Genomic DNA, 16510 nt, shown 5'->3' with positions numbered 1-16510 from the left:
ACTGAAATCAATTTGAAACTATGGAAATGTCCAAACACAGCCAAATAACTCACAGACCAGAAGCAGGTCATGGGCGCACCTGTTGTAATTAGGTAATGTTTGGCATTACAGATGATGATGATAGGAGGTAATATGAGATGGTGAAACTTGGACTTCGTGCTCTCTTCTGCCGGTGTAAACCACACGTCCAGCTGCTGATAATCTCTCAGGTTCATAGTGAGACGCAGTCAGATGCAAACTGAAAAGAAATTCTTCAGAGAACTGGTCCTTCATTGCAGTAATTGTGATGCATTGTTGCCTCTATCCTTGCATACATTTTCCTTCAAGTTCACACTGATATGGCAACTTATATGCATATCTTGGATTTCAGATTATGTTACAATGTTGTTTATTCAGTAAACATTACACTACATTTTGACTTTTGATTTGAAAATAAATACTTGTAAAACAACTAATTTTTAATGGATTATCTTTTGCAAATCGTGGTCCTTCGCCTAAAGCATTTTTAAAAGTAAAAAAACTGTCAACTCTGGCATTTTTAGTAGCTACATAGCTACACTGGAGGGCTGCCCATTTCTAACTCGATCTCAGTAACTAGTTGTACTTTAAGAGGAACTTTGACATTTAGGATCACATTCCCTAAAAATAGACGGCTTGTTAAGTGTCTACAAGCTGCACAGCCTCTCAGGATGACAAGACATTTTCCACCCTAACAACCAAAAACAGACAGCCATTTTTAAGAATCAAACCAAAGATGCATCTTCTTACTCATACAGTATATCCTGGTTTCTAAGGAGATAGTTTAGGTTGGAAACACATTCAAGGCAGAGTCAGTTGCTTCTTCCTAAAATATATAAATGTACACTTGAACAAAAGTACTGGCACTCAATCATTACTCATGGGCCTCCATACATGTTAGGTGGTGACCCTGTTCTCTGACTGTATTTTGATGTTTTCGTTCCTGTGTCCACAGACAGCTGTTTTTCGCACTGGCAGCGCAAAAACAATGTAGTTCAGCCTTTTCGAGGTCAGCGTCCTGAGCGCTAGAATCACAACCAATCAGACTCAAGAAGGGGCGGAGCTTCTGACATCAGCTTTGTTAGGTTAGGGTATCTGTGAGGATGTCAACTCATGTGTAAACAAGGCCTTCACCCTTTATCTAAGGCTGAGCCTAGCCACCCTTCAGAGGTAACTCATCAATACCATCGACGGCTTCGACTGCTGCTCGGTCTGCAATGCACCCAACCCCCCCATGCCCACCCAGGTGGTGGGTCCACAGGGAGGGTGGCGACTCCATGTTGTTTCATTGTATTGAATCGGGGGCGGTCCACTTGCTGGCCAAGTTCCTGTGTCCCCCTTCTACTCACAGATCTCCCAATGCAATTGTCTGGAATTTTTTTCTTGCCAGACCCATATTACTACAAAGTCAGCGTGCAACAACAAAATAAATGAACTTTCACTGCCATGTATATTGGTCAGGTCTCATTACACGTATCCAACCAACTATGCTAATGCAAGTATATATATGTTATGTTGATTGCAGCAATATACCACAACTTGGAAACATTTGTGAAAGCTGCAGATTATTCATGTCAGGTGCAAAGATAACATGTTAATTGTAAGAGTTTTTCTTAAGAATCAACTCTCATCAATTTCCAAAATAACTTTCCATTTTAACCCAAAAGTAGCAATTACAATGTTCCACCTGTTGTATTTGTAATGAAAACAACACATGTACCCACCTGCCATGGGCATAGCAACTCATACAGCTATCAGGTCGTTATATAACAGGAGTTCCTTTGCTTGCACATACCAGTGTCTTTGTCTACACACTGTGCCTGTCAGTGTGCACATAGACAACTTAAAATAGAGTTGGACACATATGAGTTGCCCATTCAGCCAGGCGTGTCCCATGTGGGCACAGCCGGTTTATGGTTACACTCAAGGCAGAAGGGGCTTAATATTGCACAGACTCAAGCTCAAGGCTCCACACTTCCCTTCTACAGTGAGTCCAGCGGCTGACCACCAGTTACCAGTCATCAGGGAGCGTTTCACTGGAAGAGCGTCACCATGCCTAAAGTCGCAGTACCAGGTGAGTATTGGCAAAATGACTTTGGGTTTGAACAGGCAATCCCACCTTTAGATAAGGGGTTTGAATATGATTTTTAACAGGTTGTTTGACATGCAGTTCTCCAAAAGTGTGCTCAGTTTTGTGTTTCTTATCTCTTTCCTTGGGCTGTTTTGGCCAATATGCAAAAACGTAAAAAAAAAAATTCAAACTTCACCCTTTTTGTATGTATGACAACAATGGAGGTGAGGATTTCCTAAACTTGTTTGTATGAATATGTATTTTACAGGGGTCACACCTCTTACTCTTTTGAATATCAACAACTGTTGTGGTAATAAATTCCTATCTCTATGCCGGTGTTACATACTCTGGGCACTCTAATGGAAGGCATTGACAGCTCTAATGACAGGTTCATTGGGGTTGAAATGCAAATAGTTCCAATACGAAGTCCATTATGACTTATGTAGACATCCCAAGATGTGATTTATTTTTGCATAGGTGAACAGGTTTATGTTAAATGGAGTTTAACATCCTTTTTTTCCTGGCACCATAAGGCTTTTGTTAATTTAATTTTTAGATAAATTGGGCGATCCCAACCTCCAAAAATCTTTCTTGTGCTCAGTTGTTAGCATTCAATTCGGGATCATAGAGTCATCGGGTCAGTGTATCAGCTTCTGTTGAATCTAGTAAGTGTGCCTGTACTGGCTGTGAACATGTCAAAAGAGGATATTTGATGGATATGATATTTCAGCAGGTTCTCGGCGTGCATGTGTAATCAAATTATGAGGGAGCTTTTGCACACTTTGTACTTGAGGTGTTAGCTTCCGTGGTGGTCTTTGTTTCAATCCATCTCCAGGATTTAATGCTACTGAAACTCTGCTGTAATGGTTGCTAATTATAGTTTTACCTTTACCAGACACCGGACAACTGGCAAGTATGAAATCATATTATGCCATGAAGAGTCTCGCAGACGGTGAAAAATAGAAGTGCGATGGGTTCAACAGCTGCTGTTGGAAGAGCTTCATTTAAAATGTAATAGGGTGAGCTAGTTGTAATGGTTTAACAGGCAGTGGTGGAGAATGTGTTTGAGACTGTTTGCACTTGTTCTGATATTCTGATGTTACTGCAGAGATTTCACACCTGTGTCGTCCAGACAAAACCAGGCAGGCTGTTTTATTATCTGTTTCAGCAGGATGGGGAGCTGAGCACAAGGCCAGTTGACCAAAATTACAAAAACAGATCCCATTTACTTTTAGTTTGATTTAGCCATTGGTTTTCTTTGTAGAGTTTCTGGGGTGCAATGGAGACAAAATTATTAGATTGCATTTCCAACACATAAAGAAGCATGTCCAGGGATGGAGAATTTTCTGTGCTCATTTGCATCATTGCCTTTTTTCGCTGTGACACATAACCACACTTGTTTTGTTCCCCTCTAACCGAGACTATTCCACCCTGACTGGGACTTTTTACTTACTCACCAGAGGGAGGAAGTGAGTACAGAGCTGAGAAGCTACAGAGGGAGCTGTGGGAAATCTAAAGCATTTCAAATGCATGGTTCACAGTCACATTGGCAAATGTTGTTTCTCCAAGGTGCATTTGGATACAACCTAGAAGGTTGGAAATAGAAAATGAGAGATCATTATCTCATTGAAAACCCTTTATTAATGTACTGTTCACATTCAGTACTGTTTCTCTGCATCATTATACTGTTTTTGTATACAATGCTTCACAAACAGAGCATCATTAACCAAAATAGATCTGAATGTGACCAATTACATAAATAAATGACTCTCTGCAGGCGTCTCTCTGACTCTGGCAACATGGTAATGCTTGTCATTTAGCAAAGCAGCACACAAACAAGAGCTAATGGACTTGGACCATTATCTTGTTTGATCCATTTAAGGTGTCCACAGGAAATGCATCTTCTCAAACAACTCCAAGTGGGGCACAAATGGGTTGAATCTGGGCTAATATTTTTTTTTGATTACCAACTGGGAACAAGCCAATTTTGAGGCCCCTCATGCGATAGCCAAGATGGGTTGATGTGTCCTTGAATGGCTCCACACAGGCCCAATGAATGATGTCAATTTGGGAACCCGTCAGTACCCATATTTGGTGTGTATGCCTATTCCCAATGCTTCTACCTATCTGCTGGGTTACGCATGTGGACCAAACCATTTTGAGGCCCACTTTCGCCCAGTATGAGTCATGTTCAATCGAATGGTGCCACCCATTGACATGTGCATCCGTGCGTATCTGTGCAGTACAATAAGCATTATTTGATTGGGGCTATTTGTCTGTCGCTGTATGCTTCATCTTATATCTTATATCTATAAAGCTTTTATAATTGAGTATCAAAAATCCTTCCTGTTTCCTTACAATGCAAATGAAGCGAAACATTTGTGTTTTAATGACATTCTTTAATGGGAGAATTATTTGTTAAGAGCGTATTGTCCATAGCTACCCCTGAAATCTTAAATAATAGAGTACCAAAACTTGCTCCCCATACTCTGACGATGCATATAGAGTAAATTGTGAATCAAATTTGCTGCTATCATTTCACGCTGTGGTTGCATTTGGAGACAAGGGAGCACATCTCGAAAGAACACCGGCTGAAGCTGGAGTAAGCCCATTAGAGCCAACTTGGACATATTGATTGAGCTCACATACATTGAGATGGTAGCACCGCAATAAGAGAATCATATCACCTGAGTATCCTCCATTTCTGATTCAAAAGGTTGTCGAACTAAGACCACAAAATTATCTCTGCATGTTTTGGGAAGATGCTAATTCCAATTTTTTGCCCTGCCTCTGTGTTTGATTTTCTTCAATATTACTGTGAAATGTATTTAACAATTTCCAATCATCACAATGTATGTTAATCCTTCTTGTCCATTTATTGTACGCACTGATCCATCATGTCACTCCTCTGTAGCTCATTTCTGCTGTGATTAAAGTTGCATGCCTATTTATCTCAGAAAAAGTCTTAACTGTAAATAACTTATCCAAATGTGTTCAGTTGTTGTTCCTTAAAAGTTTCATATTCAGAATTGGAGTAGTGCCAAATGTGCCTTTTTTGCAGTACAATATAGCAAATGTTTGTGTGTTTAACTCATTTCTAATAAATGCTTTTCTATGCTTTTTTTGGGGCTTTTTATTCCGATTGGTGCTCTTCTCTTGCTGGTCTTAATCAGGTCAAGAGAGTAAGTATGGGGGATCATAAAGTAGAACTTGTTGTCTTCAATGCAGTATTGTAGTTCTTGTCTTAAAGCAGAGAGATTGATCTCTTAGCTAGTTTGTGCATGTAGAGAATGATCTGCTGTAAGCATCATATTGTCATTGTCCTTTGTGAAAATTGAATGCCTTGTATAAGTAATGTCGTATATACAGCAGATTGTTTTTTAACTCCAGTCACTCTGGACTTCGACCCTTTTCCCCATTGTTTCTTTCAACATGTTAATCAATTCTGATCTAAATAATTGACTGACGGTTTGCAAACAATAACAAAAAATTCAAGATTGAACAAAGAAAGACGATGAGAAATCTGGGTCTGGAGTTAAAATGATAAATGAAATGAAAGCTTTTCCATTTTTTGTCAACATGGGTCGAGCCAACTGTGTTTGTCAATTTGCCTCTTCACTGTAGTTCCTCTGTATGCATGGGACTGTTTTGTCTGCAGCCCAAACTGGAGGTCAGAGTTGCAGACTTGTAGTGTCTGCATCAATCTTTGATTGCATGTGCTGGAGTCTGTGAACACCAGACTGGGTAAGGTGTGTGCCCTTTATGTTCATCATGCAGGATGTCCTGTGCACCATTCATGCAGCTCGCCTTGTAGCCTCAGCAACAGTTTAGTTTAGTGCTGCATGATGTGACAGTTACAGAACGGGTATTTGTAACTGACTGTATCTTCTCTGGGCCTGACAGAGACCGATGACAAGATGCGAGCCTTCGCGGAGAAGGTCTTTGCGTCTGAGACCAAAGATGAGAACATCCGTGATGAGATCTCTATGTTTGACGTGGCTGACGACTGTCCCATCCTCCACGAAGAGATGGCCCACCATCTGCAGTATGAGGATGACGCTGAGAAACGGTGAGACGGGAGATGTGATGCCTTCCTTTCTGTCATGTAGTCTACTTCTAAGGATTAGCTTGCCAGATTTTCCTGAGGTGTGTTAAGAGCCATCCAATCCATGAAGAAGATCATAGCTGCAAAGAGTTAAAACTTTACGATCTGATATCCTGTTAAGTGAGGGGAACCCTGAGGGCAGCCGAGCATGCACTCCCCAGAATGTCAAGTAGAACAAAACACTAGATCATTAGAAACGAGCTGACCTAATTATGAAAACCAACAACCACAGCATACCAGTGTGTACTCTCCTACAGCTCACTTTTTTTTTTTAAACTTCTCTTTATTGGGGTTTTTTCTTCTCCAAATACAGATAAAAAAAAAACAATCTGAGACATATTTATACATACCTCAAACCAACACAAAAAACTCAATGATAATAAATAAATAAAAACATAAGATATAAAAAACACAAGTACAAACAAATATAATACCAAAATAATAAGATTTTAAAAAAGGGGAAAAAAAGAGATTTAAATAGTAATCATTATACAACTTGGAGGATGTCAAGTGCTCTGGATTTGACTAAATTATTCATGGGGTTGTTCTTGTTATAGTAGTCTATAAATGGCTGTCATATTGAGTAAAACATATTTATCTTTCCTCTCAGGGTAAATTTGATTTTTTTTCTAACTGCAAATGCTTCATTACATCATTCATTAAAGCTTGATAAACTGGAGGGTTTTTTTGTTTCTACAGCTCAGATTTTAACATATACAGCACATGTTTCTGCTGTCTCACTGACTCCATCTATGTTTTTTTTTCTTTATTCATTGTGAATTTTGGGGAAAAAGTCCAAAAATCTGCCGTACACCATGTTTGCTTGATGAACTTGTGTTTGACCATGACAGATTTAGCAGGATACTTTGTTTTTAGAGTCAGGGTCTGTTAGTGTGTGGTGTCCTGTTTCTGTCCTCTCATTGCCTATAGACAAACTGCCTCTGGGCTTCACTTGCCAACTAATGATTCATATCCCATCTTTTGCAGAAGGCCATAAAATAAACTCTTCTTTGCATTTTGTTTGGCTACTGCATTAAACGTTTCAGAAGTTCCAACACTGCATTAAAGCCATCCTCTGCCTTTATTACTCCTTCTGCAGCAAGAGGCACCAGCGCAGCTGCACCATGGCTGTGTCCGTGGCCGGTGCCAAGGCAACCACTGCCACTGTAGTGTCAGTGGAGGTGGACACACCCACCTACCTGGAGGTGCCCGACTTCCAGAGAGTGGCCATCATTGGAGACTACGCCTCCGGGGTACTGTCTAGTTCAAATTGTTTGATCAAATCAATTTTTAAGTTTTGTCCATCCACTGAAGACTAGAATCCAACAATGCAAAATCATTGTTTTATCTCATATTGGTGGTTAACATTAGTTATTAGATTAGATTGGGATGATACAATACCACATACTCAAACATTTTAAGTGAGTTTGATTTAGATTCCCTCACTTTTTGTCTGATATTTTTTTTACTTGCATGTTTTTTTTTCTGTTTCCTTATGTTCCCTGAACAAGCTCAGCATGAGTTTCAAAATAAATAAATATGGATAGATATATCATGTATCACAATTTAGCATAAAAAAGAATATGTTGAGATGTGATTTTTGTTCCTAGCGCGCAGCGAATCAACTTTGTTCCAAAAGCATCAAAATCAAGGGCATCTGACAATAAACACAAGTCTCTTATACTTTCATTTGAATGCTATTAAAATCTGACCGTTATGCCACAGTTGTTTAATTTTGGATAATTGGTTAATTGAATTGAATTAAAGTATGATGTTTTGCCTTGTGGTAACAGCAGCAGTTTCTGACATTTAATTACAAGGTCCTAAACTAGCCTGGGGTCAGGTTGAAATGGGCGCAGGTGTTGACTTTGAATTTCACTGACACCGTGTGTCTGAGGATCAGCGACCTCACAGCCTCTCTCCCATGAATGGAGCTCATCTGAGAGCAGGCGCAGGTTTAGGTTTCATGACTCTGAGTTTGAAGTTACCAGGGAAGGATACGCTTCAGACCAGCTTTGTTTTTGTTTTTTTTGCCCCGGCAAACATAAATCCCTTACATTTTATTCTGACCACACAAGATATTGCATGATTTCACTGTGAAGAACAAGCATCTCATGTGTTAAAGTGCAAAACTGGTAAATAAGTTCAGTATATTCAGGAAAAAAAGTGCAGATAATGCATATTTTCAAAACCAATTCTCTCCATTCCTGAACCTTAAATATAAATATGTTTTTTAATCAATAATCTAATTCTTAATGGAAGCTTTAGCATCAGAGCTGGTGATTTATCTTGTTATTACAGGGACTGCTTTTAGATATCACCTTATGGTAGCTATATTTAATTCCAAGGTTAAAGTATTTGTATGATGTGTTTTCACCATTTATTAAAAAATCTCTTATAACTGTTGTTCAGGTGACCATGGATGACTTTGAGTTGTCCTGTAAGGGTCTGTACCGCGCTCTGACCATCAGAGAGAAGTACATGAGGCTGGCCTTCCAACGCTTCCCACGCACGGCCTCTCAGTACCTGCGTGAGATCGAGGGAGAGACCTTCAAAGTTGAAGATCAGGTACAGCCAGGTGAGGAAAATTTAAATCATGACCATAATAAAACAAGATGTTTTTTGCATACTTTGAGAATCCAGAGTGTTTTAATTTAATGTGTTGCATCTATCCGACAGTCTTCACATCTCCTCCAGCGAACGGGGAAGACCCCTTCGAAACCAAAGACCTGCCTAAGAATCTGGGATATGTGGCTCGTATGAAGGATGGTGTTATCTATGTGTACAACGACGCTGCAGCTGCTGACAAACATCAACCCAAAGACCTGCCCTGCCCCGACTACGACACCTTCATCGATGACATGAACTTCCTCATTGCTCTCATTGCTCAGGGTCCAACGTGAGTCTTGGGAAATGTCAATGAATTTATAGATCTAATCAATGAATTGCATAAGGTAAAATGGCTCTCATCAGCTTGCAAATAATTCATAAAAAGTTTTTTTAAAGGACCAGTATGTAGCTCTGACACCTAGCGTTCAAAATGGGTACTGCAGTACAAATTGAAAACGTTGGAGAGCGCTGTCTCCCCCTGCCCCCTCCTCTCTAGAATCAAGGCGCACGCAAGTGGCCAGCTCTGCATCCATCTTGAAACATTTCTGCGTTCTAAACCTCTCTCCATTTTTCAAAAAGCATCTCCAATATTGATCACAGTTTGAGCACGTTTCTGCTCGTGGAGCTTATTAGAAACATGCAGAGGCTTTTGAGGTCAGGTAGAATCACTTCTATCTGAACCACTTCTCTTGCCCGCTTTCAATGCTGCAACACCTGTTGGTTTGGTGTTTGCCTGCCAAACCGAGGGGCGTCCAAAACAACGTGTTGGGGTACCGTAAAACCGCCTACTTCTCTAGGCCAAACAAATCCAGACCATTTAGGACCAGAATCTAAAATTAGAAGGAGGACATACTGACTGCTGCATTGTTGTCAGAGAAGCCAGCACTTCATGTTTCCTTTAAAATCTGATTACATAGAAAGGTAATTTTATAATTTCATTTAGTAGATGTCTTACATATTGAACCTTTAAACAATGACAATCACACAAACAATAAATGACACCATAGAATATGGATATGACCTCAAATTAACACTCATACAGTGTTGGTTATTCTGGCTTGAAACAGAGAAATAGTTTTAGAATTTCATATTAAGTAACCTTACTTTGTCACTTGGCCACTTTTTTTCAATTTTTTTTACAGACACTTTTGAAATATGTCCATGAGGACACAGCTGCTGTTTGGTGTTGTCATGTGTTGATATGGTTCTCTTGCTTTGCAGTAAGACTTATACTCATCGCCGTCTGAAGTTCCTCATGTCTAAGTTCAACGTGCACGAGATGCTGAATGAGATGGAGGAGATGAAGGAGCTGAAGATGAACCCTCACAGGGACTTCTACAACTGCAGGAAGGTAGCTATGAACAGCATTTGGACACAGACAGAGGCTCTAAATTTACTTTAAAACATAAAAACCACACACACAAAAACACTAAATTAACCCTTAGGCTTTTGTTATATGAAAATGAATGGGCAGAGGAAAACAGATGCACTATGGGTACAGTTATCAGAGGGACTACAGACTTGCCAAACAAAAGTTGCTCCTCCTTTTTTTATAAAGAGGCAGAGGGTTGCTGGAATATAAAATTAAAATAGCAACACTTTAACACTTACTGCTAAAAGCTGTTTATTTACTTACAGCTGCCGTGCAACGTGTGTCTTTAGCTCCCTCTGCTGACCAAGTTGAGTTATTACACCACTTTAAAAAACACACCAAACCTCACTGATCCCCTCTCTCTCTCTCTCTCTCTCTCTCTCTTCAGGTGGACACTCACATCCACGCTGCTGCCTGCATGAACCAGAAGCACCTGCTGCGTTTCATCAAGAGGTCTTACCGTGTGGACGCCGACCGTGTGGTGCACAAGCTGCAGGGCAGAGAGGTCACCATGAAGGAGCTGTTCCAGTCCCTCAACCTGCACCCTTATGACCTCACTGTGGACTCCCTGGATGTGCACGCTGTACGTTACTCACTGGTTGTTAAATGTGTACAAACAGAATAGTAACAGCAATAAAAAGGTAAAAGCAATAAAAGAGGTGAGAGCAATAGAAACAGATAAATACCTGATAATAATAATAATAATAATAATAATAATAATAATAATAATAATAATAATAATAATAATAATGATAATAATAATAATAACAGAATAGTAGATACAATAAATTAAATAAGATCATTCAACCTTTTGAAGAATTAAATAGCTGTGCAGTCTTGCAGGAATGTGCATAATATTGACTCCAGGGCGCCAATAGCCTAGCGGTTATGTGGTACATCATGTACTGAGGCTATCATCCTCATTGAAGCAGCCGGGGGTTCAAATCCGACCCTTGAATCCAACGATGCATGTCGTCCCCCACTCTCTCCTCCCAACACTTCCTGTATCTCTTCAGCTGTCTAATCAAACTTTGGCAAAAATGCCAACAGTAAAAAATAAAAAAAAGATACATATTTATTTCAGAATTGATCATTTTGTGAAATCGGCAAAATGTTCAGAGTACTGGGATCATTTTGATAAACTATGACTCTGAATAGAAATGTGTTGTCAGTCAACATTTCCTTTTCTTTGTCGTTCCCCTGAAGGGAAGACAAACCTTCCAGCGTTTTGATAAGTTCAACGCCAAATACAACCCTGTGGGAGCCAGCGAGCTGCGTGATCTCTACATGAAGACCGAGAACCACATCAACGGAGAGTACTTTGCCACCATCATCAAGGTCGGTTTACACACAGACGTAACGGGAAGTAGTTTGGGATAGCGTCTAGTCGATACATGCAGTTTTGTTAAGCATAGAAGATGTTTTGCTGTCTACTTGTCGCTAAATAGGTTATCTATTTGTATTATGAAATACCTGTGACCCGAGCCTGATTTGACCTTTATGTGAACCAGGAAGTAGCCAGTGACCTGGAGGATGCCAAGTATCAGTATGCTGAGCCTCGTCTGTCCATCTACGGCTGCAACCCCAGCGAGTGGCACAAACTGTCCGGCTGGTTCGTCAAACACAGAGTCTACTGCCCAAACCTCAAATGGATGATTCAAATCCCCAGGATCTAGTACGTTTTCATTCATCATTAAAGAATAAACCTTTTTTTTTTCTCTCTTTAATTACAAAGTACTCTTTGTAATTGATGACTGGAATAAATATTAAAAGGATTTTTTTGTTTTTTGTCCCTCTTCTATCTTAGCGACATCTTCAGAGGCAGGGACTTTGTGCCCCACTTTGGCAAGATGTTGGAGAACATTTTCCTGCCCGTGTTTCAGGCCACCATCGACCCACACTCCAACCCTGAGCTCAGCATCTTCCTCAAGAATGTGAGTCTGAGAGAACTGTGTGAAGACTCTTTATTTAAAGGTAAAGAGGGCGGATCAAAGCAGCGCAGTGGGGATCTTAGGTTAAATTAGATATTGGTGGTTGGTGTTGGAAGAAGCCAACTACTTTGTATAGAAAGTACAAGTTTTCAAAGCTTTAATAAGTCCCAGATTGAAGGCCCTAAAATAACTTTAAGAGGAAAGTTAAACCACCTGGGAGCCCTCTGTACCTCATTTAATATTCTCTTTCCCTCATGGTATGTTATATAGGTGACAGGTTTCGACAGTGTGGACGATGAGTCCAAGCACAGCGGTCACATGTTCTCCACTAAGAGCCCCAAACCAGAGGAGTGGGACATCGCGAAGAACCCCTCTTACACCTACTACATTTACTACATGTATGCCAACATCGCTGTGCTCAACCAGCTCCGCAGGTCAGTCCCCTTCTCTCTGTACATGATACACATACTTTGGTATATGCAAGGAAATGATCGTCACAGATCAGATGCTTTCTTTGAGGGTTAGAGTTTTGTGAATTTCTGTCCTTTTCACAGTATGATTCTCTGTATTTTTTTTTGTTCTGCAGGCAGAGGGGGATGAACACATTCACATTCAGGCCTCACTGCGGTGAAGCTGGTGCCGTCACCCATCTGCTGGCTGCCTTCATGACCGCTGACAACATCTCTCACGGACTCAACCTCAAGAAGGTCAGACATCTGCTGAACAAGGAGACGATTCTATAAATACTATCACAATTAACACATTACTTATTGCCCTTTCTGTTTTTCCTGGCTTCATTTACCCAAATTAAAAGTGAAGAAACAGTCGATGTCATAGGCTGAATGAACCTGTTCCTGTAATAATCCATCACTCCTCCTCCTTCTCCTCCTCCAGAGTCCTGTGCTGCAGTATCTGTACTTCATGGCCCAGATCCCCATCGCCATGTCCCCCCTCAGCAACAACAGCCTGTTCCTGGAATACGCCAAGAACCCCCTGCTGGAGTTTCACAAGAAGGGCCTGGTGGTCTCTCTGTCCACTGACGACCCCATGCAGTTCCACTACACTAAGGTCAGAGCTCACAGAGAGAGGGGCCTTTGATCCTCGTGTACACAATAATGCATTCTGTGTTGTATTATAGAGCATATATTGTACAATGTATACAGATATTGTTTGCATGTCTTTGTGTTCATGCAGCACAGGAAACTTAATGTTCAGCCCAGTCAAACAGAAATAGAGTGATATACGGATGAAATCAGCATGCATTGTAAACACATTCTCAGGTTTTCACAAGTATGCTAAAACATTTACCTCTAGGAAATAATAATGCCCTCCACACACTCGTGTTAAATGTATTTACACTCAGGGTTACTCTTTTAATACGCCTTAGTAAATAGAAGTAAGAGTGATCTAAAGTAGTTTTAGTTTAAGCAAGTTTGGCACTTTAAAAACTTACTTATTAAGAGTGAGACAGCAAGCGCGCATCCCGGGTTCAAATACGACCTGTGACTCATATCCCGCATGGCATTCCCAACTCTCTCTCTCTCCCAATTTCTTCCTCCATCAACTGTCCTTTCAAAATAAAGGCAAAAGCCCAAAAATAAATCTTTAAATAAATGAATGGTGACATTGAAAGAAGCATTTAAAGTGTGAGGCAAAGAACATTGACAAAAACAAATTTTAGGGGCGCTGGTGGGATAGTGGTTAGCGTGTGCACTCCATGTATGGAGACCACGGTCCTCCAAGCGGGCGGGCCGGGTTCGGATCTGACCTGTGGCTCCTTAACCACATGTAGTTCCCCACACTCTCTCTCCATGATTTCAGACTCTAACCACTGTCCTATCTCTCCTAATTGTTAATTGGGGACTCTACAGTACAGAGCCCAGAGGTGTGAATGTGAGTGTGGCTGGTTTACTCTCTCTATATGTCCGTCCGTAATATTGCTGGATGTATAATTATTATAATTTTTGTTTTTATATACTGCCATGTGTTCTCCTTGAGGAGAATGTATGTTTTTATATTCTTAATATAAAGTACTTGTTGGATGTATATGATGATTAAACATGTGTTAACAAAAGAGTGACCATTACAGGGTTTAAATCTGGGATTATTTATCCACAGGAACCCCTGATGGAAGAGTACGCCATCGCAGCCCAGGTGTTCAAGCTCAGCACCTGCGACATGTGTGAGATCTCCAGGAGCAGTGTGCTGCAGAGCGCCTTGTCCCACGAGGTAACAAACACAGAGGGAGAGGGAGAGATGTGTTGAGATTTGTTAACCTTTAAACACATTTGACAAAAATCCTTTTGAATTTGTTCATCTTTGATGTAAAGAAAATGGCTGTGGTGGTTCAAACACTCTTGTGGTTTCCTTCTGTGTTCTAGGAGAAGGTTCACTTCCTGGGTCAGGACTACCTGAAGGAGGGTCCCGAGGGCAACGACATCCGCAAGACTAACGTGGCCCAGATCCGTATGGCGTACCGCTTTGAGACCCTGTGCTACGAGCTTAACCTCATTAAGGAGGGCTTGAAGGCTGAGTAAACTCTTTCAAAATCCAACTCTGAACTCATCTCTGTTGTGATTTGTTTTTCATTGCATCTCTTAAGAAAAAGTGAAGTTTAAAGAAATCTACCTTCTAATGCACTGATGTTCTGTCCTTTGGAGGATAACACTTTAAATGTCTTCATTGCACATTAACTGCAAAATATGCAAATGAGGAAACATCATGTAAAGAATGAAAGGAAATAAAATGTGAAACAACACTTTGCATTTTGATCACGTCTCATAATTGAATGAATATTATATGCAGCAGTTTTTACTTAACCTGCAGACTCTGACTTTGCAGAGCTATCACTGCTTACTTCCTTTTCAGCTCTAACATGTAAGTTGTGACTGAGGCTCATTATACACTAATCAGCGCCTCTTATTCTAATGGCAGGTGTATCCTTTAGAAGTAGCGCAGCAGAAATATTGGGGATGCACAGAATCCATATCAAATACTAACATTTCTTCAACTGATTTTGGCTCATTGTAGAAACAGATAAATGCATTTTTTTCATCCTAGAGATCATCGAGTTCCTTCTTTATTAAATGGACCATTGGCAGATGCAGAAAAGAAGATATGCTTGCACACTTGCTCAAATGCCACAAAAACCTTAAATTCAACGTAATCACAACGTTTCAACCAGAGATGACATTAAATGCACAGCTCTTTAAAGTATACACATTACTTAGGTGAAAATATATATGCAAAATGCCATGTGACACCATGAAAAGGTGCATATAAGTGAGTGGATGGTCGTATCTATATTTCCTTTTCTAAACTGGGATCAAATGTGTTTAATGAATGATACTCAACGTTGAAATTTAATTGGAAGTCCTGTCAAAACACATCAGGATAGTTTAAGACTAATTATCCCTGTAGGCAATAGAATTGTCTATACCGCCTACAGAGTGTGCTGTGAGTGCTCTATGGGCTAAAAGCTTCTTCTACTAAAGAGACTATTATAGATTTTGGCTTTATTTCAACGATATCCCAACAGTTTCAGAGCTGTCCACCACTTTCCTGCAGCCAAACATCGCATCTGTTCTTTTATTAATGTCAGTAAAGTGCCAGACATGGACGCGTGGAGTCCCGCAGGTGCGGCTCATTACACAGTGTCGATATTTCCCAGGACACTTGAAGACAACAGTATTTGTTCATCGATGACAGCTGCGGGAGTGGATGCGATGACGTCCTCCCTTTTGGATCGGGAGGATTCAAGCAAACTTTCTCACAGTCACCGCTGCGTCAAGCTGGATGAACACACCCGCAGCGAAAGAGGAAGTTAAAGGACTTGCTTAGAAAATGATGAACGCTAGGAGTACTAAGGCGGATATACAGCACATGGAGATGCATGCGTAAACAGATAAGAACTAAACAGACAGAATAACTTAAACTCCTAAGCAGAATATAGGCCTATAGTTAAAGTAAGCTCATTAGTCGGAAATACATTTTTAAGGGCCAAGTAAAGACAGTATTTCCTAATTTAGGGATTAGTTTATCTATTTTATATTATTAATCTAATGCATTTAAGAGATGTATAATAATAACAATAATAATGATAATATACACCACTGTTTTCATAATAACATTTTAAGACACAAACACACACAAAAAAAACATTTCTCATCAGCAGTTTCCCCCCTGGAAATATATATAGGTCATTAAATCCATCACAAAAATAAAAATGTTTTTAAAATATACAAATTAAAGCAAGATTATATTGATACATTGATTTTCTCTTGATGATGATGATGGGTGCTTTATTAATCATGTGCAGGAAATTACACCGTCACAGCAGCAACTGCAATCACAGTCAATACACCACACAAGAAACGAACAAATACCATTTAGGCACATAAAAA

At 40.1% G+C, this 16510-nt stretch overlaps 1 protein-coding gene across 1 annotated transcript; it reads left to right on the top strand.

The window, feature by feature from the left end:
* The first annotated feature begins 1948 nt into the window (after positions 1 to 1948).
* ampd1 (adenosine monophosphate deaminase 1 (isoform M)) lies at positions 1949 to 14865 on the top strand. The gene is made up of 15 exons (XM_061057490.1): positions 1949 to 2092; positions 5993 to 6158; positions 7294 to 7447; positions 8607 to 8772; positions 8874 to 9093; positions 10026 to 10155; positions 10565 to 10759; positions 11383 to 11514; positions 11688 to 11851; positions 11984 to 12110; positions 12378 to 12541; positions 12694 to 12814; positions 13002 to 13175; positions 14226 to 14336; positions 14489 to 14865. The coding sequence occupies exons 1-15, from the start codon at positions 2071 to 2073 to the stop codon at positions 14642 to 14644; spliced, it is 2202 nt and encodes a 733-aa protein (XP_060913473.1). The 5' UTR covers positions 1949 to 2070; the 3' UTR covers positions 14645 to 14865.
* The last annotated feature ends 1645 nt before the right edge of the window (positions 14866 to 16510 follow it).

This window comes from Labrus mixtus, chromosome 15 (genome assembly GCF_963584025.1).
Source record: "Labrus mixtus chromosome 15, fLabMix1.1, whole genome shotgun sequence".
NCBI lineage: Eukaryota > Metazoa > Chordata > Actinopteri > Labriformes > Labridae > Labrus > Labrus mixtus.
This window is presented reverse-complemented; position numbering and strand designations above follow the sequence as displayed.

Excerpts from the sequence above, each read along its gene's own strand:
- ampd1 (XM_061057490.1), top strand. The coding sequence starts at position 2,071 with ATGCCTAAAGTCGCAGTACCAG. Across the intron at positions 6,159-7,293 it reads GAGGATGACGCTGAGAAACG|CAAGAGGCACCAGCGCAGCT; the intron begins GTGAGACGGGAG and ends CTCCTTCTGCAG. Across the intron at positions 12,111-12,377 it reads TCAGCATCTTCCTCAAGAAT|GTGACAGGTTTCGACAGTGT; the intron begins GTGAGTCTGAGA and ends TATGTTATATAG.